A 26,015-nucleotide genomic window follows, 5' to 3' on the forward strand; every position below is an offset into this window, starting at 1 on the left:
GAACCCGGCAGGCGCCTGTGTGGAAAGCTCCCCAGGAACAGATTCTGGGCCCTAAAATAAAAGCGTGTTCAGAAACATTGCGGAGTTTGTTGCCTATTTCTGGGTCACTGTGTCCTGAAGTTCCTCCTTGCAGTTGGGGTCGCCTTTGGGCAGCGCTGCGGCTGCCGTGGTCAGAAGGGGACCATGGAGCGCCGGGGACCAGCGAGGGCGGCGTCTGCGGGGCCCGGTGCGGCCACAGGCGGGATCCCGGCTGGCGGGGCCGCTGCGCTGCGAGGCCGCGGGGAGCGCGGGCGCCGGAACCGGGCGTTGCTGACCGGAGACCGGCTGCAGGTCGCCGTGTTCCGCGGTGGACCGGGCTCCATATGCCCCCAAGCCCGGCACACACACAAAAAGAAAGGCTTTTAATCCTCTTCAGCAACGTTTCAACAGTGTGTGGAAAAGTGGGCGAAACCGATTTATCCCTAACTGCCCGTGACATTGAGCTGCGACTCTGGAGTCAATGAGAGCCGGGGACGCCGTGCGCCTCCGTGACTCGCTGACTGCCTGGCTCCGCTGACCATTCAAGTTCCCTCCTCGCTGACTGTTAGAAGAACAAACCCGAGGGCTGGAGCCCATGAGAGCATTTTACTGAGACGGAATCCAGCGCGCCAGAGAGGACGCCGTCGGGGCGGGGAACCGCGGGGGAGCTCGGCGCTGCGCACCTGCAGCTGCTCCTCAGGCGAAACCGAGTGAAAGGCGAGCACCAGGCCGCGTCCAGGAGCACGTGCGGTGCACCCCGCTTTCCAGAGCGCGGGCGATTGGCTGAAGAGCGGTGACCACGCCCTTGGGAGAGGGTGACTCGGGTTTCCTTTCTGACTCCCACGGGCATTTGTACAGAGAAATCGGTTTCGCCTACGTTTCCACACCCCCTCCATGAAATTTTGCTGACGAGGCTTAAATGCTGCTTTGCTGCTGGCCTTGGGGGCATTTGGAGCCCGGTGGAGCGTGGAACGCGGCGATCTGCAGCCTGTCTCCGCCTCAGCCACGCTCCGTCCCGGCGCCCGCGGTCTCCGCGGCCTCGCAGCGCAGCGGCCCCGCCAGCCGGGATCCCGCCTGTGGCCGGGGCTGGGCTGCCTGCAGGCGCCGGCCCTTGCTGGTGTCAGGCACCTTAGACGCCCACAGGAAACCTTTAGACCGCAGCTGCGGGCAGGATGCCAGCGCCCGCGGTTTCTCAGACTTAGTTTCAGTTGCAGCTGAAAGTGCAGCGCGGGTTTCAACCCCGGGGAGGGGGGGGGGGAGGGGGTGGCGGCAGCAGGACCAAGTGGCGGCCGCGACCTGGCTGGTCTCCGGGCTGCCGTTCCTCGCTCCCGGCGTCACTAGCCCCAGCCCCGCGGCGAGCGGCTGCAGCGACGCGGGCCCGGCCGAGCTGGTGCGCACGCGGCACGTCCCCTGCGCCCTGCGCGGAGAGGACCGCGCCGCGGGGTCGAGCCCAGCCCGGCCGGCCTTCCCGGGAACGGCGTCTGGAGCGCCCTGAACGCCTGCGCGGCCTCCGCCTGCTCTCTCGGGCCGGGACTGCGGGCCTGGGGGGGCCCAGGCGCCGCCCGGAGACTGCAGGGCGAGAAGGCGCCGCTCGCTGCATCTTTTAACCACGTTTGCACTTTCTCCTCTGTGGCTTCAGCGTCTGCGAATCGCTCGCCCTGGGAAAGTTTCTTTCAGCGCGTTTTAGTTTTAAAATACATTGGAAGGGCCTCCCCGGTGGCGCAGCGGTTGAGCGCTGGGTTGCGAAGCTGCCCGCGGCCACTGCGGTGCCGGTTCGATCCCTGGCTGCTCCCAGGCCACAGGAGCAGGGTCCCACATGGCGCGCAGACCTCTCCTGCCGCCCGCTGCTCCCCTCAGCAGTGTCCTTCGGTCCTTCTGCCTGCTCTGCTCCCCGCTCTGGCTCTGGTGAATTCTCTCACCCTCCCGCGCTTCTGACTGTACCCAGTGCATGTATAAACCAAACAAACAAACAAACAAATAAATAAATAAGACATGCCTCTAGAAAATTAAAAAAAAAATACATTGGAAGGTAATTTTCATTCACATTTACGCGAATAAAATGAAACCAGCTTGTTTCAAATTATAAGCAATCACCTCTTCTCCAGCTGTGGATAAGGAGTAAATTTCTCCGTAAATTCGCGGCACAGCTCATCGTAGCCTCACACACGTTCCCGCCCACGGTCCATCCGTTCGCTCATTCCCTTTCCCTGACCCAGCTCCCCCGCTCTGACTTCACTGCTTGTTCCCGTGCGCTCTGAGACCGCGTCTGTGGCCCGCGGGCACAATTTGCGGGGGTGCATGCAGATGAAGCCCCATCTGTGGAGGGGGTCTTTCTGCATGATGCTCTGTGTTGGTGTCCCAAGAACCAAGGACTTGTCCTCAAAACAATCCCTAAGAACTGAGGACCTTCGCTGAGTAAAGTCTTTCTTCTCCAGGGAGTCCGTGTCTGCAGGAAGAGGCTGGCGGGCAAGCCACAGTCACAGGCCTGGGCACGGAGTCCCCCAATACAACTGGTCTCCGGAGGCGCCCGACCTGCCGCACGCAGGGCTCTAGCGGAACGAGCTACGGACAAACCAGCTCGGCGGGACCTGCGCGCCTGAGCCGCTCCCCGAGGGGTTGGGCGGTGGCTGAGCTGGGGAGAGGCCATGGCCGCCCGGAGAGCAGCCAGCTCGGGTCACGGCTTGGTGGTTTTGCCACCGCCGCCCACGGGGAAATCCGCGCTGGGCCTTCAGCTGCAACTGAAACTAAGTCTGAGAAAGCGCGTCGCCGTCGGTCCCGCCGGCCGCCCCGTCAGCGGGCGCCCTGGAGCACCTACCGGCCGAGCAGGGAGTCAGCAAGGCCAGCCGACTGGCGCAGCCCAGTCCCGGGCAAAGGCAACACTCCTGGCTGTCGGGGCTCGATCCGCGCGAGGCCACCGAGACGGCGGGCGTCCAAACGGAGAGTAGCCCCCCAGGGAGACAGGACTTTTGCCTTGGGCAGGACTGGGCGGCCTGCAGTCGCCTGCCCTTGCTGGGTCCCGGCACAGTTAGGTGCTCCAGGGAGCCTCTGGCAGCGGCAGCCGGCAGGACCGCGGGCGCCCGCGGTTTCTCAGACTTAGTTTCAGTTTCTGCTGATGGTGCCGCCTGGGCTTTCTCCACGGGCGGCAGAGGCAGCACCACCCAGCGGCGGTCCAGAGCGGCTGTTCTCTGGGCGGCGGTTCGCAGCTCCCTTACACCACCACCTGCCAACCGCGTGTGACACGATGCAGCAGTGCTGGTGGAGCCCAGCTGGTTCGCACATTGCACGTTCCCCTACACCCGTGCTTGCTGCAGGACGGGCGTCGTCATAGTCGAGTAAGGTCTTAGCGCCCAAGGGCGTTTGCAGCGCTGTGAACTCCTGCGAGGCCTTCACTGTGCTCGCTCCGGCCTGGACAGGTGGGCTCAGGGGTGGCAAGGCGCCGCTGGAAGACTTCACAGCTCATGCATCTTTTAACAACGTTTGCATTTTCTTCTGTGCAGAGTCAGTGTCTTCTGAACGGTTTGCCAGCCACACAAAGTCTCTTTCAGGGCGTTTGAGGTTTACATTTACATTTGAAGGTAAATTGTATTCGCATTTACGTAGAAGTCATGAGAATAAAATGACCCCAGCTTATTTCCAACTGTAAGCCATCACCTCCTCTCCGTAATTTCCTCCGTGAATTCACAGCATATATCAATTTAGCTCCACACGCTGTCCCACCACGGTCCTTCCGTCGACCTTTAGTGCATTCCCTTTGCCTATAGCTTTGACTTCATGCTCGTTATCGTGTTCTGTGAGATCGCGTCTGTGGCCCATGTGTACAGTTTATAAGGGTATCTGTGTCTGTGGTAGAAATGCTCACTGTTTCACTCCTTGAGGTTGCTTTCCCCTCGAACCTGTTTCCATCAGAAGGACTGACCTCAGTTGCCTATAAATTAGACGGGTTTCCAGCATTTCATTGCAACTACTGACTTACAGTGGCCTTCACTGTGTTTTCTAGTGAAGTCACTTGTGTCTTATTTTTAACTTGGGACCATGTTCGACATGGATTTGCACCGCCAACTATTCCCTGCTTTATGTAGGCCTCATTTCCTGTATGGTTGGTGGTGGTTCTGTTTCTTAGCTCTTGGTCTGCCCTCTCACTCTGAATTTCTATAACTGCCTGCCTTCTGGACCATTTCTCAGTTTCAGTTCTAGGTACCGTATTTGGTTGACGATTTTCAGTTCCTGTTCTAGGTACTGTTTTTTATTCTTCCATTTGTTACATCCTGTTTGTCATCTCTGGCTTGACTCCACCCAGGGCCAGGAGAGTATACATACTATGGCTGGTGGACTCACTGTAGCCTTTGCCTCCACCAGCAGCAGAAAGGCCTGCGACCTCCTGGGTCCAGGTGTAAGCCATGGAGCAGCCTCTCCTCCATGGTATGAAGACGGCCTGGGATTCCGCACCCAGCCTTCCAGAGTCCCAAGCTCTAGCTCTGCTGACCTCAGGGGACTCTGGGCCCTGGCCACTGCCCTTCTATCCCGTGCTGGGAGAAGCTCCACGTGACAGCGATGACCACCGCGGGGAACTGCTTGCCAGCCCTTGCTGGAGGCTGCACTGGAAGTACCTGCAGGAGGGCGTCTTGCCCACAGCCCGGAGCACCTTACCCCTGAGCCCAGCGCAGCCCACTCCTGCCCCACAGCCTGGGGCCCAGAGGATGCCAGACGCCCGGCTGCCCAGGGACCCTGCTCACCGACGCTGCAGCCGCTTCCCGGGCCAGGCGGTCCCGCCCGGTCTTCCCACCGCTGCACGGGACACCTCGGCCAGCCGGCGCCCCTGGCATCGCGGTGGACGTCCGTTGCCCTCTCGGCGCAGCCGCCGGCTGCGCTCCGCCTGCCTGGAGTGGATTCGTCGCGCCCTGAACTACTTAGCTTGTGGCGGCTACCCTGGGATCGTTGGCGCTCAAGGTTCCTGAGAACCCGGCAGGCGCCTGTGTGGAAAGCTCCCCAGGAACAGATTCTGGGCCCTAAAATAAAAGCGTGTTCAGAAACATTGCGGAGTTTGTTGCCTATTTCTGGGTCACTGTGTCCTGAAGTTCCTCCTTGCAGTTGGGGTCGCCTTTGGGCAGCGCTGCGGCTGCCGTGGTCAGAAGGGGACCATGGAGCGCCGGGGACCAGCGAGGGCGGCGTCTGCGGGGCCCGGTGCGGCCACAGGCGGGATCCCGGCTGGCGGGGCCGCTGCGCTGCGAGGCCGCGGGGAGCGCGGGCGCCGGAACCGGGCGTTGCTGACCGGAGACCGGCTGCAGGTCGCCGTGTTCCGCGGTGGACCGGGCTCCATATGCCCACAAGCCCGGCACAAAAAAAAGGCTTTGCAGTCTCTTCAGCAACGTTTGGAAAGTGTGTTGTAAGCAGGCGAAACGGATTTTTCTTGTAACTGCCGGTGGCAAAGAGAAAAGAAACGGCAGTCAGTGATTCCCTGAGCCTCGTCGCTGACTGCCTGGCTCCGCTTACCTTCCAGTTTCCCTCCTCGCTGACTGTTAGGAGAACAAACCCGAGGGCTGGAGCCCATGTGAGCTTTTTATTGAGCTGGAATCCAGCGCGCCAGAGAGGACGCCGTCGGGCGGGGAACCGCGGGGGAGCTCGGCGCTGCGCACCTGCAGCTTCTCCTCAGGCGAAACCGGGTGAAAGGAGAGCACCAGGCCGCGTCCAGGAGCACGTGCGGTGCACCCCGCTTTCCAGAGCGCGGGCGATTGGCTGAAGAGCGGTGACCACGCCCTTGGGAGAGGGTGACTCGGGTTTCCTTTCTGACTCCCACGGGCTTTTGTACAGAAAAATCGGTTTCACCTACGTTTCCATCCGCCCTAGATGAAATTTTGCTGACGAGGCTTAAATGCTGCTTTGCTGCTGGCCTTGGGGGTATTGGGAGCCCGGTGAGCGTGTGCACGGCGATCTGCAGCCTGTCTCGGCGCCCGCAACTGCCCGTTCCGGCGCCCGGGTCTCCGCGGCCTCGCAGCGCAGCGGCCCCGCCAGCCGGGACTCCCGCCTGTGGCCGGGGCTGGGCTGCCTGCAGGCGCCGCCCTCGCTGGCTCCCGGCACATTTAGGCGCTCCCGGGAGCCTCTGACCGAGCAGCCCGCAGGACCGCCGGCGCCCGCGGCTCCTCAGACTTAGTTTCAGTTGGAGCTGAACGTGCAGCCGCGGGTTTCTCCACCGGGCGGCGGCACCACCCAGCGGCGGTGTTCTGAGGCCGGCGGTTCCTCCCTCCTTGCTCGGTCACCTCCGAAACCCCGGCGAGAGGCTGCGGCAACGCGGGTGGAGCCGAGCTGGTGCGCGCGCTGGGACGGCGCCGGGGAGTCGAGTCCAGCCCCGCCGGCCTCAGCGAGCACGGCTTTTGGAGCTCCCTAAACGCCCGCGCAGCCGTCCCTGGGCTTTCTCGGGCGGAGACTTGGGGTCCCCGCGGCAGCACAGGCGCCGCTAGAAGACCTCAGGGCGAGAAAGCACCCTGCATGTTGTTTTTTCTTTTTTAATTAATTAATTTATTTATACATGCACTGGGTACAACCAGAAGCGCGGGAGGGTGAGAGAATTCACCAGAGCCAGAGCGGGGAGCAGAGCAGGCAGAAGGACCGAAGTACACTGCTGAGGGGAGCAGCGGGCGGCAGGAGAGGTCTGCGCGCCATGTGGGACCCTCGCCAGTGGCAGGGGATCGAACCGGCGCTGCAGAGGCTGCGGGCAGCTTCGCAGTCCAGAGCTCAACCGCTGAGACACCGGGGGAGGCCCGGGCACCCTGCATGTTTTAACAATGTTCCCACTTTCTTCTGTGCAGCCTCAGCGTCTTTGCACGGTTTGCCAGCCATGTGAAAGTTTCTTTAGGGCGTTTAAGTTTACAATTGAAGATAATTTTTATTCACATTTACGCGATTAAAATGACGCCAGCTTATTTCAAGCTATAAGACATCACCTCCTCTCCAGCTGTAGCTAAGGAGTGGATTTCTCCGTAAATTCACGGCACAGCTCACCGTCTTTTCACACACGTTTCGGATCACGATTCATGCACATCCGATCGTTCATTCGCTTTGCCCACCGATCTCCATAGCTTTGACTTCACTTCTTTTTTTTTTTTTAATGGTATTTTTATATATATATATTTTATAGAGGTGTGCTTTATTTATTTATTTGTTTGTTTGTTTGTTTATACAAGCACTGGGTACAGTCAGAAGCGCGGGAGGGTGAGAGAATTCACCAGAGCCAGAGCAGGGAGCAGAGCAGGCAGAAGGACCGAAGTACACTGCTGAGGGGAGCAGCGGGCGGCAGGAGAGGTCTGCGCGCCATGTGGGACCCTCCTCCGGTGGCCGGGGAGCAGCCGGGGATCGAACCGGCGCCGCAGAGGGCGCGGGCAGCTTCGCAACCCAGCGCTCAACCGCTGCGCCACTGGGGAGGCCCCTGACTTCACTTCTTGTTAACGCGTTCTCGGATGTCGCGTCTGTGGCCCGCGGGCACAATTTGCAAATTTGCAGGGTACCTGCAGATGAAGCCCCTTCTGTCGAGGGGGTCTCTCTGCATTATGCTCTGTATTGGTGTCCAAGAACCCAGGACTCATCCTCCACCAGTTTCTGTAAGACCTGAGGACCTTCGCTCAGAAAAGTCTCCTGTAAAGGCCGCCTTTTTCCTCACGGACTCCGTGTCTGCAGTAAGAGGCTGGCGGGCCAGCCACACTTACAGGGAATGGGCCGGGAGTCCCCGCTACAGCCGGTCTCCTGAGATGGCGCACGACTGTTTGCACGCAGGTGTGCAGAGGCCCGCGCTCAGGCCAAACCCGCTGTGAGGGGGCGGGGGGACCTGCGTGCCAGAGCCGCTTCCCGTAGGATTGAGCAATGGCTGAACTGGGGAGCTGGGGATGGCCGCCCGGAGAACAGACAGCTCCGGGCTACCTCTTGGCGGTGGTGCCGGCGCCGCCCGCTCTTGGAGAAACCCGCGGCTGCACGTTCAGCTGCAACTGAAACTAAGTTGGAGAAAGCGCGGGCTCCCGCGGTCCTGCCGGCTGCCGCGGTCAGAGGCTCCCTGGAGCGCCTAACCGTGCCGGGAGCCAGCAGGCGCCGGCCACTGCAGGCAGCCCAGCCCCGGCCAGAGGCAGGAGTCCTGGCTGCTGGGCTCGCTGCGCTGCGAGGCCGTGGAGACCGCGGGCACCGCAACGGAGGGTTGCTGCCCGGGACACAGACTGCGGATCCCCCCGTTACAGGCCGGACCGGGCTCGATATAGCCCCAAGCCCTGCACATAAAAATACTTTAAGCCTCTTCAGCAACGTTTCATCAAAAACGTAGGCGAGGGCCTCCCCGGTGGTGCAGCGGTTGAGCGCTGGGCTGCAAAGCTGCAGCGCCGGTTCGATCCCCGGCTGCTCCCCGGCCACCGGAGGAGGGTCCCACATGGCGCGCAGACCTCTCCTGCCGCCCGCTGCTCCCCCCAGCAGTGTACTTCGGTCCTTCTGCCTGCTCTGCCCCCCGCTCTGGCTCTGGTGAATTCTCTCACCCTCCCGCGCTTCTGACTGTACCCAGCGCTTGTATGAATAAATAAATAAATCTTAAAAAAAAAAAGTAGGGGAAACTGATTTTTCGTGTAAATGCGGTGGAAAAGAGAAACGAAACTGCAGTCAGTGAGTGCCGTGGTCTCAGGAGCCCTCCTCGCCGCCTACTCACCCGATTCCGGATTATCTGGGCTCCACTTACCTTTCAACTTCCCTCCATGATGACTGTTCAGAGAAACAACCCAGTGCTGGAGTCCTTAAGAATATTTTATTGAGCCGGAATCCAACGTGCCAGTGAGGACGACTTTAATCAGGAAATCGCTGGGGAGCTCGGCGCTGCGGGCCTGCAGGTTCTGGTCAGGCAAAGCCGAGTGAAAGGCGCCGACCAGCGTTTCCCAGCACGTTTTGGTGCACTGGGCTTACCAGAGGGCGAGGCGATCGGGTGAAAAGTGATGACCACGCCCCCTTGGCGATGGCGATTAAGGTTTCCTTTCTGATTTCCACGGGGCGTTTGTAAAGAAAAAGCGGTTTGGGGCCTCCCTGGTGGCGAAAAGGGTTAAGATGCAACCTAGGAAGCTGCCCGCAGCCACTGCAGCATGAGTTCGATCCCAGACCAGGGAGCAACCCACATGGCGCAGCAGACCGCTCCTGTCTCACTCGCTGCTCCCCTCAGCGGTGCATTTCAGTAGATCTGCATGTTCTGCTCCCCACTCTGTCTCTGGTGAATCCTCTCACACACACCCCACCTCTGGCCTGCACCCCAGTTCTTGTATGCATAAATAAATAAATCTTTTAAAAAAAGAAAAAGAAAAATCGGTTTCGCCTACGTGTCCATACACCCTGGATGAAATTTTGCTGACGAGGCATAAATGCCGTTTTGCTGCTGAGCGTGGAGTCCGGTCTAGCGTGGAACGCGGCGATCTGCAGCCTGGCTCCGCGTCAGCAACGCTCCGTTCCGGCGCCCGGGTCTCCGCGGCCTCGCAGCGCAGCGGCCCCGCCAGCCGGGACTCCCGCCTGTGGCCGGGGCTGGGCTGCCTGCAGGCGCCGGCTCTCGCTGGCTCCCGGCACATTTAGGCGCTCCCGGGAGCCTCTGACCCGGCAGCCCGCAGGACCGCCGGCGCCCGCGGCTCCTCAGACTTCGTTTCAGTTGCAGCTGAACGTGCAGCCGCGGGTTTCCCCACGGGCGGCGGCAGCACCTCCCAGCGGCGGCCGCGAGCCGGCTGTTCCCCGTCGGCGGTTCTTGCAGGCTTCGCCCACACACCGCGGCGAGCGGCTGCAGCGACGCGGGCCCAGCCCAGCTGGTGCGCACGGGCGCGTCCCCTGGTCCCCTGCGCCGAGAGGACCGCGCCGCGGGGTCGAGCCCAGCCCGGCCGGCCTTCCCGGGAACGGCGTCTGGAGCGCCCTGAACGCCTGCGCGGCCTCCGCCTGCTCTCTCGGGCCGGGACTGCGGGCCTGGCGGGGCCCAGGCGCCGCCCGGAGACTGCAAGGCGAGAAAGCACCGCTCGCTGCATCTTTTAACCACGTTTGCACTTTCTCCTCTGTGGCTTCAGCGTCTGCGAATCGCTCGCCCTGGGAAAGTTTTTTTCAGTGCGTTTTAGTTTTACATTTACATTTGAAGATAATTTTTATTCACATTTAAGAGAGTAAAATGAAGCTAGTTTATTTTACTTTTTGTTTTTTTATTAATATTTTATTTTATATAATTCTTACACCATTTTTCTTTTTTGCACAATGTATGCATTTTCATTTTGGTTATATTCCCCGTACAACTGCCTCCCCCCTTATTTTGACCGTAGTCCTTCCTCTCCTCGCCCCTCCACCCTTGTGTGTCTCTCGTTTATAGTTGCTTGTTGATTTTGATTTTTATTTTGTATTAATTAGTCTTTTTCCTGGTCCCTTATTTAGGTTTTTTAAATTCCTGCTATGAGTGAGACCATCCGGTATTTTTCTTTTTCTTTTTTGTTTTCTTTTCTTTTTTTTTTTAAAGATTTATTTATTTATACATGCACTGGGTACAGTCAGAAGCGCGGGAGGGTGAGAGAATTCACCAGAGCCAGAGCTGGGAGCAGAGCAGGCAGAAGGACCGAAGTACACTGCTGAGGGGAGCAGCGGGCGGCAGGAGGGGTCTGCGCGCCATGTGGGACCCTCCTCTGGTGGCCGGGGAGCAGCCGGGGATCGAAAGGCACTGAGGAGGCTGCGGGCAGCTTAGCAACCCAGCGCTCAACCACTGCGCCACCAGGGAGGCCCTATTTTTCTTTTTCTTTCTGACTTATTTCACTGAGCATGATCCCTTCTAGCTCCCTCCATGTTGCTGCAAACTGCATGTGTTTATCTTTTTTGAATGCTGAGTAATATTCCATGGTATATATGTACCACATCTTCTTGATCCAGTCATCTATTTTTGGGCATTTGGGTTGTTTCCATAGCTTAGCTATTGTAAACAGTGCTGCTATAAACATAGGAGTGCAGGTGCTCTTTGGAATTGATGTTTCTGTGTCCTTTGGGTAAATACCTAGGAGTGGAATTGCTGGATCATATGGAAGCTCTATGTTTAGTAGGTCCAGAAATCTCCACACAGCTCTCCATAGTGGTTGGACCAGTTTGCACTCCCACCAGCAGTGCAGGAGAGTTCCTTTTTCTCCACAACCTCGCCAACATTTGTTGTTGCTAGTTTTTTTAATACCATTTTTTAAATACCATTCTCACTGGTGTGAGATGGTATCTCATGGTAGTTTTGATTTGCATTTCCCTGATTACTAGTGATGTTGAACATTTTTTCATATGCTTGTTGGTCATTTGCATTTCCTCTTTGGAGAAGTTTCTTTTTAGCACTTCTGCCCCATTTTTTGACTGTATTATTTTCTTTGTTTTTGTTGAGTCTCATCAGCATTTTGTAGATTTTTGCGATCAGTTCTTTATCATTAGTGTGTGTGCAAAAATTTTCTCCCAGTCGGTGGGGTTTGAAGCTAGTTTATTTTAAAACATAAGCCATCGGGCCTCCCTGGTGGTGCAGCGGTTGAACGCTGGGTTGCGAAGCTGCCCGCAGCCTCTGCGGCGCCCGGTTCGATCCCTGGCTGCTCCCCGGCCACCGGAGGAGGGTCCCACATGGCGCGCAGACCTCTCCTGCCGCCTGCTGCTCCCCTCAGCAGTGTACTTCGGTCCTTCTGCCTGCTCTGCTCCCCGATCTGGCTCTGGTGAATTCTCTCGACCTCCCGTGGTTCTGACTGTACCCAGTGCATGTATAAACAAAACAAACAAACAAAACAAATAAATAAATAAATAAATAAAACATGCCTCTATAAAAAAAAAAAAAACATAAGCCATCACCTCCTCTCCATCAGTAGATAAGGAGTAAATTTCTCTGTACATCTGCAGCATAGCTCGGCCTCGCCTCACAGACAGTCTGCACCACCGTCATCCGTCGTCCGTTCGCTCATTCCCTTTCCCTGACCCAGCTCCACCGCTCTGACTTCACTTATTGTTCCCGTGTTCTCTGAGACCGCGTCTGTGGCCCGCGGGCACAATTTGCGGGGGTGCATGCTGATGAAGCCCCTTCTGTTCAGGGGGAGTCTTTCTGCATTATGCTCTGTGTTTCTGCCCAAAGAACCAAGGGCTCATCCTCCACAAGTCTCCGTAAGAACTGAAGACCTTCGCTGAGTAAAGTCTTCTGTAAAGTCTGCCATTCTCCTCCAGGGACTCCGGGTATTCAGTAAGAGGCTGTCGGGCCAGCCACACTCATAGGGTCTGGGCACAGAGTTCCCCAGTACAACTGGTCTGTGGAGGCGCCTGACCTATTACACTCAGGGATCTAGTGGAAACGTGCTAGGGGGCAAAGCAGCTGGGCTGGACCTGTGTGCCAGAGCCGCTCCCCACAGGGTTGTGCCATGGCTGAGCTGGGAGGAACAGCCAGCTGAGGAACACTGCTTGGTAGTGCTGCCGCCCCTGCCCTTGGAGAAAGCCATGGCTGCACATTCAGATGCAGCTGAAACTAATTTTGAGGAACCACAGATGTTGGCAGTCCTGTTGGCTTAAGCTGTCAGAAGGCACCCATGGAGGACTGACGAGCCAGCAGCCAGCAAGGGATGGCCAAGGGGAGGCAGCACTGTCCCAGCCACAGCAGGACTTCTGGCTGTCGGCCCATTTGGCTGTGAGGCCACAGTGACCAAGGACACCCAAACGGAGAGTTGCTACCAGGGAGACAGACTGCAGATCACCAGTACACGCGGGACTGGACTCTATATACCCCCAAGCCCTGCACATAAAAAGACTCTAAGCCTGTTCAGCAATGTTTTATCAAGCGTATGTCGAAACCAAGGTGAAACTGATTTTTCTTGTACATGTCAGTGGAAATGAGAAATGAATCTGAGTCAGTGTGTACCGTGGACTCCAGGAGCCTCATCGCGGACTCCACACGATTTCAGATTATCTGCGCTCCACTTACCTTCCAATTTCCCTCCAGGATAACTTAAAAGAAAAAACACTAGAGTGCTGGAGTCCGTAAGAATATTTTATTGAGCCGGAATCGAACTTACCAAGGAGGAGGACTTTAAGCTGGAAACCGCTGGGATGCTCAGAGCTGTGCACCTGCAGATTCGACGACCAGCATTCCCCGATCGCGTTTAGTGCACCCGGCTTTCCAGAGAGTGGGGCGATGGGGTGAAAAGTGATGACCGCCCCCTTTGGCGAAGGTGACTACAGTTTCCTTTCTGATTCCCCTGGTTGTTTGTAAAGAAAAATCAGTTTGGCCTACGTTTCCATGCACTCTCAATGAAATTTTGCTGACGGGGCTTAAATGCTGCTTTGCTGCAGGGCTTGGGGGTATATGGAGCCCAGTCCAGCGTGTAACACGGGGATCTGCAGCCTGTCTCCGTGTCAGCAACGCTGCGTTCCGACTTTGGGGGTCTCCGTGGCCTCGCAGCCCAGCGGGCTCCGACAGCCAGAACTCTTGTCTTTGTCCGGGACCGGGCTGCCTCCGGTCGGCCAGTCCTGCTGGCTCCGGCACCGTTAGCCGCTCCACGGAGGCCTCCGGACTGCGGGTGCCCGCCCCTTCTGTGACCCAGTTTCAGCTGCAGCTCAAAGTGCAGCCCCGGCTTTCCGCGCGCGGCGGCAGCACCGCCCTGTGGTAGCCACGAGGTCGCTGTTTTCTGGGTGGCGGCTGCTGCAGTCACCCCCATAACCTGTGCTTGCGATATAAGGGGCGCCTGAGTCCCGCTGCAGCGGGGAGCGGCGTCCTCCTAGCGGGGAGCAGCGTTCGCCCTGGAGGGGGAGCTGCGTTAGCCAGCGGCTTTGGCGGAGAGCAGGGAGCTGCCATCTCCAGCGGCGGGGAGCCGACTTCGCCCATGGTGGCAGCGCGTTTTGCCCGTGGCTGGCTGCGCGTTCGCTCGGAAACCCGGAGCAGCGTTTGCGCATAGCCGGGAGCAGCGTTCGCCAGTAATGGGGAGCCTAGTTCGCCCAAATCAGGGAGCCACATTTGCGCATAGCAGGGAGTTGCGTTCGCCCACAGCTGGGAGCAATATTTGCCCATGGGGGAGTCGCGTTCGGCAGTAGCAGGGAGCCTGGGTCGTCCATAGTGGGCAGCCCCTTAGCCAGTAGCGGGGAGCCGAGTTCGCGCGTGTTGGCGGCGTCCTTTGGCCGTGGCGGGCTGCGGAGCTCCCTCAGAAACCCTGAGCAGCATTTGTCCATAGAGGGAAGTAGGGTTCGCCCAAATCAGGGAGCCACGTTTGCGCATAGCAGGGAGTTGCCTTCTCCCGTCCTAGGGACCCTGCTCACCAATGCTGCAGCCACGCGCCTGGCCGGGCAGCGGCCTGGCCTAGTCATCGCACCATCGCACTGGAGACCTCGGTCAGCCAGAGCCCTTGGCATCACAGTGGCGCAAAAGCCATGGAGCAGCCTCTTCTTGACCGTGTGAAGGCGGCCTGGGATTCTGCGACCAGCGATCCAGAGTCCCAAACTCTGGCTCTGCCGACCTCTGAAGATTCTGGTGCCTGGCCACTGCCCTTCTACCCCGTGCTGGGAGAAGCGCCCCTGCAGTGGCACTACCTGCAGGAGGACGTCTCGACCACAGCCCAGAGCACCTCGGCACGCGGGAGCGCAGCGCTGCCCACTCCGTCTCCGCAGCCTGGGGCGCAGAAGCAGCCCGAAGCCCAGCGGACCAGGGACCCTGCTCACCCACGCTGCAGCCGCTCGCCTGGCCGGGCGGCCAGGCCCGGTCGTCCCACTGCCGCACTGGGGACCTCGGGCAGCCGGAGCCTTTGGCATCGCAGTAGACGACAGTTGCCCGCTCGGCGACGTCCCCGATCTCGCTCGCTCTGCTTGGAGTGGATTCGTCGAGTCGTGCACACCGTGTTGACCTGTGGCTGCTGCTGCGGGGATCGTCGGTGCTCCCGGTCCTGAGATTCCCGCAGGCGCCTTTGTGCAAAGGTCCCGAAGAGCAGATTCTGGCCCGTAAAATAAAAGGCATTCTTAAGCACATGCGGGGCCTGTTCTTTGGGGCTGCAATCGTTCTTAACCAGGAGCTGTGATCGTTCTTAGCCAGGAGCTGAGATCTTTCTTAGGGGAGCTGCGATCTTTCTTAGGGGAGCTGCGATCGTTCTTAGGGGAGCCATGATCCGTTCTTAGGGGAGCTGTGATCTTTCTTAGGGGAGCTGCGATCATTCTTAGGGGAGCTGCGATCCTTCTTAGGGGAGCTGCGATCGTTCTTAGCCTGGAGCTGCGATAGTTCTTAGGGGAGCTGCGATCTTTCTTAGGGGAGCTGCGATCGTTCTTAGGGGAGCTGCGATCATTCTTAGGGGAGCAGGGATCCTTCTTAGGGGAGCTGCGATCATTCTTAGGGGAGCTGCGATCATTCTTAGGGGAGCTGCGATCGTTCTTAGGGGAGTTGCGATCATTCTTAGGAGAGCAGGGATCCTTCTTAGGGGAGCTGCGATCATTTTTAGGGGAGCTGCAATCATTCTTAGGGGAGCTGCGATTGTTCTTAGGGGAGCTGTGATAGTTCTTAGGGGAGTTGCGATCGATTGTTCTTAGCCTGGAGCTGTGATCGATTGTTCTTAGGGGAGCTGGGATCGTTCTTAGGGGAGCTGTGATCATTCTTAGGGGAGCTGCGTCGTTCTTAGCCTGGAGCTGTGATCGTTCTTAGGGGAGCTGCGATAGTTCTTAGGGGAGCTGCGATCTTTCTTAGGGGAGTTGCGATCGTTCTTAGGGGAGCTGTGATCGATTGTTCTTAGGGGAGCTGCGATCATTCTTAGGGGAGCTGCAATCCGTTCTTAGGGGAGCTGCGATCATTCTTAGCCTGGAGCTGTGATCGTTCTTAGGGGAGCTGCGATCGTTCTTAGGGGAGTTGCGATCATTCTTAGCCTGGAGCTGCGATCTTTCTTAGCGCTGAAATCGTTCTTAGCCAAGAGCTTTGATCGTTCTTAGGGGAGCTGGATTGTTCTTAGGGGAGCTGCGATCGTTCTTAGGGGAGCTGTGATGATCGATCGTTCTTGGGGAGCTGCGATCGTTCCTAGGGGAGCTGCGATCGTTCTTAGCGCTGAGATCGTTCTTAGCCAGGAGCTGTGATCGTTCTTAGCCGGGAGCTGCGATCATTCTTAGCCAGGAGCTTCGATCCTTCTTAGGGGAGCTGGGATCATTCTTAGCCTGGAGCTGAGATCGTTCTTAGCAGGAGCTGTGATCCTTCTTAGGGGAGTTGCGATAGTTCTTAGGGGAGCTGCGATCGTTCTTAGGGGAGCTGCGATCGATGTTCTTAGGGGAGCTGTGATCATTCTTAGCCTGTAGCTGCGATCTTTCTTAGCGCTGAGATCGTTCTTAGCCAGGAGCTTTGATCGTTCTTAGGGGAGCTGGATCGTTCTTAGGGGAGCTGCGATCGTTCTTAGGGGAGCTGCGATCGATCGTTCCTAGGGGAGCTGCGATCGTTCTTAGCGCTGAGATCGTTCTTAGCGCTGAGATCTTTCTTAGCCAGGAGCTGTGATCGTTCTTAGGGGAGCTGCGATCGTTCTTAGCAGGAGCTGTGATCGTTCTTAGCGCTGTGATCGTTCTTAGGGGAGCTGCGATCATTCTGATCATTCTTAGCCTGGAGCTGCGATCGTTCTTAGCAGGAGCTGTGATCGTTCTTTGTGGGGAGCCTATGTCGTCACTAGAGGGGAGCTACTGTTGAGCGGGGAGACGCATTTCTAGATTCTTCTTTCAGCTTCTGTTTCCCAAATTCTATTTGATGCTGTCCAGTTGCGTCACCGCTGGCCTGACTCCACCCACGGCCAGGAGAGTATACATAGTGGGGCTGCTGGGCCCTCTGTACACTTTGCCTCCTCCAGCAGCAGAAAGGCTTGTGTCCTCCCGGGTCCGCTCAAAAGCCATGGAGCAGCCTCTTCTCGACGGTTTGAAGGCGGCCTGGGATTCCGTAGCCAGCGATCCAGAGTCCCAAGCTCTGGCTATGCCGACCTCTGAAGATTCTGGTCGCTGGCCACTGCCCCTCTATCCCGTGCTGGGAGCAGCACCGCGGGACCGCGGTAACCACCACGGGGAACTGCTTGGCAGCCCGTGCTGGAGGCTGCAATGGAAGAACCTGCACGAGGGTGTCATGACCAGAACCCAGAGCACCTCGGCTTGCCAGAGCGCAGCACTGCCCACTCCGTCTCCGCAGCCTGGGGCGCAGAAGCAGCCCGAAGGCGGGCAGCCCAGGGACCCTGCTCACCAATGCTGCAGCCACTCGCCTGGCTGGGTGGCCTGGCCTAGTCATCGCACCATCGCACTGGAGACCTCGGTCAGCCAGAGCCCTTGGCATCACAGTGGCGCAAAAGCCATGGAGCAGCCTCTTCTTGACCGTGTGAAGGCGGCCTGGGATTCTGCGACCAGCGATCCAGAGTCCCAAACTCTGGCTCTGCCGACCTCTGAAGATTCTGGTGCCTGGCCACTGCCCTTCTATCCCGTGCTGGGAGAAGCGCCCCTGCAGTGGCACTACCTGCAGGAGGACGTCTCGACCACAGCCCAGAGCACCTCGGCACGCGGGAGCGCAGCGCTGCCCACTCCGTCTCCGCAGCCTGGGGCGCAGAAGCAGCCCGAAGCCCAGCGGACCAGGGACCCTGCTCACCCACGCTGCAGCCGCTCGCCTGGCCGGGCGGCCAGGCCCGGTCGTCCCACTGCCGCACTGGGGACCTCGGGCAGCCGGAGCCTTTGGCATCGCAGTGGACGACCATTGCCCGCTCGGCGACGTCCCCGATTTCGCTCGGTCTGCTTGGAGTGGATTCGTCGCGTCGTGCACACTGTGTTGACCTGTGGCTGCTGCTGCGGGGATCGTCGGTGCTCCCGGTCCTGAGATTCCCGCAGGCGCCTTTGTGCAAAGGTCCCGAAGAGCAGATTCTGGCCCGTAAAATAAAAGGCATTCTTAAGCACATGCGGGGCCTGTTCTTTGGGGCTGCAATCGTTCTTAACCAGGAGCTGTGATCGTTCTTAGCGGGGAGCTGAGATCATTCTTAGCTGGGAGCTGTGATCGTTCTTAGCGTGGAGCTGTGATTGGTCTTAGCCAGGAGCTCTGATCGTTCTTAGCCGGGAGCTGCGATCATTTTTAGCCTGGAGCTGTGATCGTTCTTAGCCTGGAGCTTCGTTTTTTAGCCATGAGCTGCTGCGATCATTCTTAGCCAGGAGCTTTGATCGTTCTTAGCCAGGAGCTTTGATCGTTCTTAGCCAGGAGCTTTGATCGTTCTTAACCAGGAGCTGTGATCGTTCTTAGCCAGGAGCTGCGATCATTCTTAGCCAGGAGCTCTGATCGTTCTTAGCCGGGAGCTGCGATCATTTTTAGCCTGGAGCTGAGATCGTTCTTAGCCTGGAGCTGCGATCACTCTTAGCCAGGAGGTGGGATCGTTCTTAGCGGGGAGCCTACGTCGTCCTTAGAGGGGAGCTACTGTCACTCAGGGACCCTGCTCACCCACACTGCAGCTGCTCGCCTTGCCGGGAGCCAGGCCCGGTTGTCCCACCACCGCACTGGGGACCTCAGCCAGCTGGAGCCCTTGGCATTGCAGTGGACGACCGTTGCCCACATTCTTAAGCACCTGCGGTGTTCGTAGTCCATTTCTGCCTGGGTCACTGTCTCCTGAAGTTCCTCCTTGCCGCTGGGGTCGCTTATTGCCTGCGCTTTGCTTCTGCGTCGTCGAGAGCCCGCGAAACGAAAATTCATTTTTCCGTCAGGCGCGTGGTTTGTTGGCGCAGCGCTCGCTAGACACGCGGAGACGCGTGCCTCTGCCCACAGCGCCGTGCACTGCATCGTCTGGCACCTGCCGGGGCCAGTTCTTTGGGGCGCTCGGAGACACTGTTTTGTGGGTAGGGTCTCTGACGCTCCGCACACCGTGCAGGCGTTTTCCCTTCTGTCCTGCTGTGTTGCCCAGCAAGCACCGATTCTGTCGCGAAGCGGAGACGTTGTGGCTGCAGGGAGCTGCGGTTTCCCCGCCGTGAGGCAGCACCTAAGCCGCCACCGTCCTTTGCTGGTGCAACAGGTCAGGGCACCTGGAGGCGCCCTCGTTATTTTCCCCAGCATGTGCGTTAGCCGTGTGGACCAAGGCACAACTGCTGTCGCCGACCCCGGGGTCCCATTTTAGCAAAGATTCCTCCAGACGATGTGAGCTTCGAAAGCACTGGGGTTAGTTTCTGTATTTCTAGGCCTTTAATACGCACTTAAGTTAGAAGCGCAGTGAGTGAAATGGACTCTGGGAGTCGCGGCACCGGCTGCTCACCTGCTACCAGATTCAATTTTGCTGACGACGCTTTTAGGCCTTTTATTTTCTGCAGGGCTTTGGGTATATGGAGCCGGGTCTAGCGTAACAAGCGGATCTCCAGTCTGTCTCCGCGTCAGCAGCGCTGATTCCCGATGCCCGCCGTCTTCTGGGCTCCTAGGCGAGCAGGCCCCGACTGTCAGGACTCCTGCCTTTGCCGGGTGGGTGCGGCTGCAGTCGGCCGACCCTTGCTGGCTCTGGCACCATGAGCCGCTCCACGGAGACCTCCTGATTGTGGCAGCCGGCAGGACTGCGGCCCCCCCCCACCCCCGCGCCTTCTGAGACCCAGTTTCAGCTGCAGCTCAAAGTGCAGCCCCGACTTTCCGCGCGCGGCGGCAGCACCACCAAGCTTGCGATATAAGGGGCCCCGGAGTCCCGCTGCGGCGGGGAGCGGCGTCCTCCTAGCGGGGAGCAGCGTTCGCCAGCAGCGGGGAGCCGAGTTCGCCCGCGGTGGCAGCGTGGTTTGCCCGTGGCTGGCTGCGGTTTTCGCTCAGAAAACCAGAACAGCGTTTGCCCATAGCGGGGAGCAGCGCTGGCAGTAATGGGGAGCTTAGCTCGCCCAAATCAGGGAGCTAGGTTTGCGCATAGCGGGGACTTGCGTTTGCCCATCGCAGGGAGAAGTATTCGCCCCTAGCGGGGAGCCGCGTTTGGCCACCAAAGGGAGCAGCGTCTGCCCAAAGCTGGGAGCCGCGATCGCCCTTACCGGGGAGCAGCGTTTTCGCGCTTAGCCCTGAGCCGAGGTCGTCCTCGCCACGGAGCAGCGTTCGCCCAAAACTGGGAGCTTCGTTTGCCAGCCGCTTTCACCGAGAGCGGGGAGCCGCATGCGCCAGTAGTGGGGAGCCTCGTGCGCCAGTAGCGGGGAGCCTATAGAGGGGAGCTACGTTCGTTGGAGCGGGGAGAGCATTTCTAGAGTCTTCTTTCAGCTTCGGTTCCCCAACTTCTATTTGATACGGTCCAGTTGTGTCACCGCTGGCCTGACTCCGCCCAGGGCCAGGAGAGTAGACACACGGGGGCTGCTGGACCCTCTGTACACTTTGCCTCCGCCAGCAGCAGAAAGGCTTGCGTACGACCTCCTGGGTCCGCGTGGAAGTCCTGGAGCAGCCTGTTTTGGGATTCTGCGGTCAGCGGTGCCGAGTCCCAAGCTCTGGCTCCGCCGGCCTGCGAAGAGTCTGGTCGTTGGCCACTTGGCTTCAATCCCGTGCTGGGAGAAGCGCCACGTGACAGCGGTGACCACGACGGGGAACTGCTTGCCAGCCCCTGCGGGAGGCTGCAGTGGAACCACGAGCGAGGGCGTCTTGTCCAGGGTCCAGAGCACCCCGGTACCACAGAGCCCAGGGCAGCCCACCTCGTCTTCGCAGCCTGGGCGCACAAGCAGCCCGAAGCCCGGCGGCCCAGGGGCCCGCCGCACAGGCGCTGCAGCCGCTGCACTGGAGACCTCGGCCAGAGGGCGCCCTTGGCATCGCAGTGGACGTTGGTTCCCGGCTCGGCGATGGCCCCCACGTTCACTCCACCTACCTCGAGTGCGCAGGCGCTCCCTGCTCTGCAAACGTCGTTCCCAGCCACAGCCGGACTCAACTTGGGGCGTTCATACTATCGCACGCACAGGTCTAGGGAAAGTGCTACCTCCAAACCAGCTGGGCTGCTGGAGTGGTCTTGCTGCAGCCGTTCACCGGCGGGGTGGAGGGAAGGTGGGTGTGCGGGGGAGCGGAGTAGGGATGAACGGGGTGGACCGCCACGGGGAAAACGGCCGGCTCGCAGTGGACGCTTGGCGGTGCTTCAGCCGCCCGACGAGAGAGCCGGGGCTGCCCTTACAGCTGCAGCTGAACTGAGTCTGAGAACCCGCGGGCGCCCACAGCCCTGCCTCCTGCCGCGGTCAGGAGACCCCCATGGAGCGCCTAACGGTGCCGGGAGCCAGCAAGGCCCTCTGAGTGCAGGCAGCCCCGCCCCGGTTAAGGCGGGAGCCCTGACTGTCGGGGCCGCTGGCCTGCGAGGACACGGAGACCGCGCCGGGGCGCAGCGCTGCTGACACGAGACAGGCTGCAGACCGCCGTGTTACACGCTCCACCGGGCTCGATACATCCCCAAGCCCTGCAGGAAAAAAGCCTTTAAGCCTCCTGAGCACAGTTCAACCAAGCTATGTCCAAACGCAGGCTGAACTGATTTTTCTTGTCAGTGCCGGTGGAAATGAGAAACGAAACTGGAGGCAGTGACAGCCGGGGCTCCCGGAGCCTCATAGCCGAAAACTCACCCGATTCCCGATTCCAAGGGCTCCACTTACCTTCCAATTTCCCTCGACGATAAGTTAAAAGAACAACAACAACAACAACAGCAAAACCCCAGAGTGCTGGAGTGGATAAAAGCATTTCACTGAGCTGGAAACCATCTTGCCCAGGAGGACCCCCTCAAGCTGGACAGCGCTGGGGAGCTCCGCGGTCGCAACCTGCAGCTTCTCCACGCGCAAAAGGAAGTGGAAGGCGTTTCCGGAGCAAGTTCCCGACGCCGGGGTTTGCAGAGGCGGGGCGACGGGGTGACCAGCGATGACCACGCCCCTTTTGGAGGAGGTGACTATGGTTTCTTTTCGATTTCCACGGGCTTTTGCAAAGAAAAATCGGTTTCTCCTGCATTAACATACACCCTTGATGAAATGTTGCCGAGGAAGCATAAAGCCTTTTCATGTCTCCCCTGCAAGGCCTGGGGGATTTGGAGCCCGGGCCAGCGTGACGCGCCGCTCTGCAGTCGGCCTCCCTGTGCGCAACGCTCGGGTCCGGCGACCGATGCCAGGACGCCTACCTTGCCCGGGACTGGGTGGACTGTCGGCCGGCCCTTGCCGGCTCCTGGCGCCGGTGGGTGCTCCACGGAGGCCTCCTGACCGCGGCAGCCCGGCCGGCAGGACTGCCCGAGCCCGCGGACTCTCAGACTCCGTTTCAGCTGCAGCTCAGAGCGCAGCCCCGGCTTCTCCAAGGCGGCGGCAGCACCGCCTGGCGGTGGGCGCGAGCGGGCCGGCCGCGCGCCGCTCCACAAACCCCCGCCCCGCCCGCCCCCGAACCTCCCTCCGAACCGCAGCCCCCTCCCTCCGAACCCCGCGGGGAGCGGCTGCAGCGCGGCCAGTCGGGTGGAGCTGGTCTGGAAGTAGCACGTCGGCTGGAGCCTCGCGTGCGATTAAACCAGAGCCGGAGTCCGGCTGCCGCGGGAAAGGCATTGGTTTACGCGGAGAGCCGCGCTCTGCGGTAGTCCAGAGCCGCGTTCGTGGTAGCGGGGAGCACGTTTCTCGATTCTTCTTGCAGCTGCTGCATTTATGTTCTCTGTGTTACCGTGCCGTTGTGTCTCCGCTGGCCTGACCCGCCCAGGGCCTGGAGAGTAGACACACTGGGGCGGGAGTACCAGGTACGCTCTGCCTCCGCCAGCAGCTGAAGGGCTTGCGTGCAACCGCCTGGGTGCGCGTGCAAGCCCTGCAGCAGCCTGCTGTGGCCGGTGCGAAGGCGGCCTGGGACTCCAGGGGTGCTGTCCAGAGTCATAAGCTCTGGCTACGTCGGCAGGCGAAGAGTCTGGTCGTTGGCCACTTGGCTTCTATCCCGTGCTGGGAGAAGCGCCACGTGACAGCGGTGACCGCGATGGGGAACTGCTTGCCAGCCCTTGAGGGAGGCTGCAGTGAAGCGCGAGCGAGGGCGTCTTGTCCAGAGACCAGACCACCTCGGTACCACGTAGCCCGGGGCAGGCCACCTCGTCTCCGCAGCCTGGGCGCACAAGCAGCCCGAGGCCCGGCGGCCGAGGGGCCCGCCGCACAGGTGCTACGGCCGCTGCACTGGAGACGTCGGCCAGGGGCGCCCTGGCATCGCAGTGGACGTTGGCTCTTGGCTGGGTGATGGCCCCCATGCTTCCCTCCACCTGCTCTGTGTGCGCAGCCGCTCACGGCTCTTCACATTCATTCCCTCCTACAACTGGACTCAACTTGGGCGTGTTAATAATATTGCATGCACAGGACTTGGGGAAGTGCTACCTCCAAACCAGTTGGGCTGCTGGACTGGTCTTTTGCAGCTGCTCACCGGCAGGGTGGAGGGAAGGTTGGTGTGCCAGGGAGGGAGTTAGGGATGAACGGGGTGGACCGCCACGGGGAAAACGGCCGGCTCGCAGTGGACGCTTGGCGGTGCTTCAGCCGCCCGACGAGAGAGCCGGGGCTGCCCTTACAGCTGCAGCTGAACTGAGTCTGAGAGCCCAGGGGCGCCCACAGCCCTGCCTCCTGCAGCGGTCAGGAGACCCCCATGGAGCGCCTAACGGTGCCGGGAGCCAGCAAGGCCCTCTGAGTGCAGGCAGCCCCGTCCCTGTTAAGGCAGGAGTCCTGACTGTCGGGGCCGCTGGCCTGCGAGGACACGGAGACTGCAGCTCCAGCACGGAGTGTTACCGACACAGAGACAGACTGCAGATCGCCCTTACACGCTCCACCGGCCTGGATACAGCCCCTATGCTTGCAGAAAAAAAAGTCGTAAGGGTATTCTGCAGAGTTCAACCAAGCTGTGTCCAAACATAGGCAAAACTGATTTTTCTTGTGAATGGCAGTGAGTGCCCGGGACTCCTGGAGCCTCAACCAAATACTCACCTGATTTCCAATTATCAGGGCTCTACATACCTTCCCTCAGTCATTATAGGACAGAGAAACAGTGGGGGAACAGCAATTCCTCTCAGAAAACGAGTTTGTAATGATAAAGAGATTGGATAAGTCCTTCCTGGTGGCCTGAGGTGTTTACCATCAGCACTATGAAACTATCAGCTACTGCAGCACAAGTTGGATCCTGATCCGCGCACAGGGAGCTACCCACATGGTGCAGCAGACCTCTCCTGTCTCCCCACTGCTCCCCTCAGCAGTGTATTTCAGTCAGTCTGCCTGTTCTCCTCCCCACTCTGTCTTGGATGAATCCTCTCACTCCAACCCCCTGAACCTCTGGGCTATACCCTAGTTCTTATATGCATAAATAAATAAATCTTTTTTAAAAAGAGAGAGATTGGAGAAACAGGTGGATCAACATGGTGGCGAGGAGACGCTGCGAGTAAGATCTCCCATTAAAAAAAAGTTAGTAGGGAGAAAAAGCGGCAGGTCCCAGTGAGAACTGGGACACGGAAGATAAACGGACGACTCCAGCAAACTACACGAAGAAGAAAGTTGCCATAAAAGAGGACTAGAAGGGAGGAAAGCGCAGAACCCTGCTACCCTCCTTCCCCACCCACAGAGGCGGCACTCTCCGACCAACAGAGAGGAGGAAAACAACAAACTAAAACGACCAACAAGAACAAACTACGCATCAAGCGGGACTGAGAGTGGAAAGGAACTATTTAAGCCACCACATCCCGTGAACGGGAGCTGTGGAGAATCCTGCAGGATTCGCCGCGGAGGTGAGCGAACGGCTCCCCGTGCCATTAGAGAACAACAGAGACTCTGGAGACCTGCACACAGCCCTGGGCCGGCCAGTAAGCTTGCGCGGGAAAAGCGGCGCGCTTGAAAAGCAAACGCGGATAGGCTGCCCAGGTCCCCGCGCCTGCGACCTAAGCTTGCGGGGAGATGTGCTGGGGCCCTCACTGAGGTGAAAGTCCCTCACTGAGTAATCAGGAACCAGGCGCCCAGGCACGAGAGCGGGGTGCAAAAAGCGCCATTTCTGCGGCCATTGAACTGGGCTACAGTCCGCGTCCTGGACCTGAGGGCTTTGGAACTGAGACCTGAGGCACGAAATTCGGGGCATGGGTTCTCCACGACGGTGGGGCACAAGGCAGACACAGCACCCCAAAGCCATTGAGGTTTACCCTACCATTCCTGCTCTGTTCCCTGTCCCACGGGGTGAAAAAAACAGCTCCCCAAGGACATTAGGAGAGATCTCTGGCGCCACCTAGCGACCAGAAAAAAGTCACTAACACCCCATAGAACAGGGACCTTTCTTCAGAAAACACTGCTTGAAAACAGCAGAAGGATCCCAGAGGAGACAGTGGCCAGCTGGGAAGTTAGCCTACACCAGGCCCCTTCCCATCAGCAGTCTGAGCCCACAGGGGGAGCGGGCACACACGGCCGGGGCAGACCGGGAGCGCAGAAGAGTGTGCCTGAGACCGGACACGCAGGGAGTGCGTCCCACATCGCCATTTTAGAACAGGGACATTTCTTCAGTAAAGACTGCCTGAAACCAGCAGAAAGCTCCCTCAGGAGCCAGAGGTGAGTGGGGAAGTTCGCCCATGCCAGGCCCCTTCTGGCCTGCAGTCCAAGCCCAGAGGGGGAGCAGGAACCCACCGCCAGGGCAGACCAGGCGCACAGGGGAGTGTGTCCCCACATCGGCATTTTAGAACAGGGACCTTTCTTCAGTAAAGACTGCTTGAAACCGACAGATGGCTCCCGGAAGAGCCAGAGGGGAGCGGAGAAGTTCACCCAAGATGCCGGCCAGTCCCAGCAACACAGTGTCCCAATGCATATGACAAACTAGAAAACAGACAGTAGGGAGTAGAAGAACCACATGCAACCTAACAACTCCTCAGGAAAAAAGCACACCACAAAAAGAAAACCACCCCCCAGATTGCAACGACAGTAACTTGGAATAACTTCTAAGCCTTCCAGAAAAAAAGAATTTAAAATTGCCATGATTAAAAAAGTGACAGAACTCATAAAGGAAAACAATGATATGAGAAAAATAATCAACGATCAGAAGACTGAAATTGAGTCCCTAAAGGGGGAAGCAAAAGAAACACAGGAGATCAAAGAATTAATGG

At 59.0% G+C, this 26,015-nt stretch overlaps 1 protein-coding gene and 1 long non-coding RNA gene across 2 annotated transcripts; one reads left to right on the forward strand and one right to left on the reverse strand.

The window, feature by feature from the left end:
• Window positions 1-4,415: 4,415 nt before the first annotated feature.
• Window positions 4,416-4,973, forward strand: LOC119260452 (annexin-2 receptor-like). The gene has a single exon (XM_037529369.1). The coding sequence runs from the start codon at window positions 4,416-4,418 to the stop codon at window positions 4,971-4,973; it is 558 nt and encodes a 185-aa protein (XP_037385266.1).
• Window positions 4,974-11,478: 6,505 nt separating this feature from the next.
• On the reverse strand, window positions 11,479-22,007 carry LOC129144726 (uncharacterized). The gene is made up of 3 exons (XR_008549222.1): window positions 21,556-22,007; window positions 13,050-13,232; window positions 11,479-11,741 (listed from the first exon to the last, which is right to left on the reverse strand). It is a non-coding gene; the product is annotated as an uncharacterized LOC129144726 (long non-coding RNA).
• Between the last annotated feature and the right edge of the window lie 4,008 nt (window positions 22,008-26,015).

Source organism: Talpa occidentalis, unplaced genomic scaffold (genome assembly GCF_014898055.3).
Source record: "Talpa occidentalis isolate TD23 unplaced genomic scaffold, MPIMG_talOcc4v2.1 talOcc4.6, whole genome shotgun sequence".
Lineage (NCBI taxonomy): Eukaryota > Metazoa > Chordata > Mammalia > Eulipotyphla > Talpidae > Talpa > Talpa occidentalis.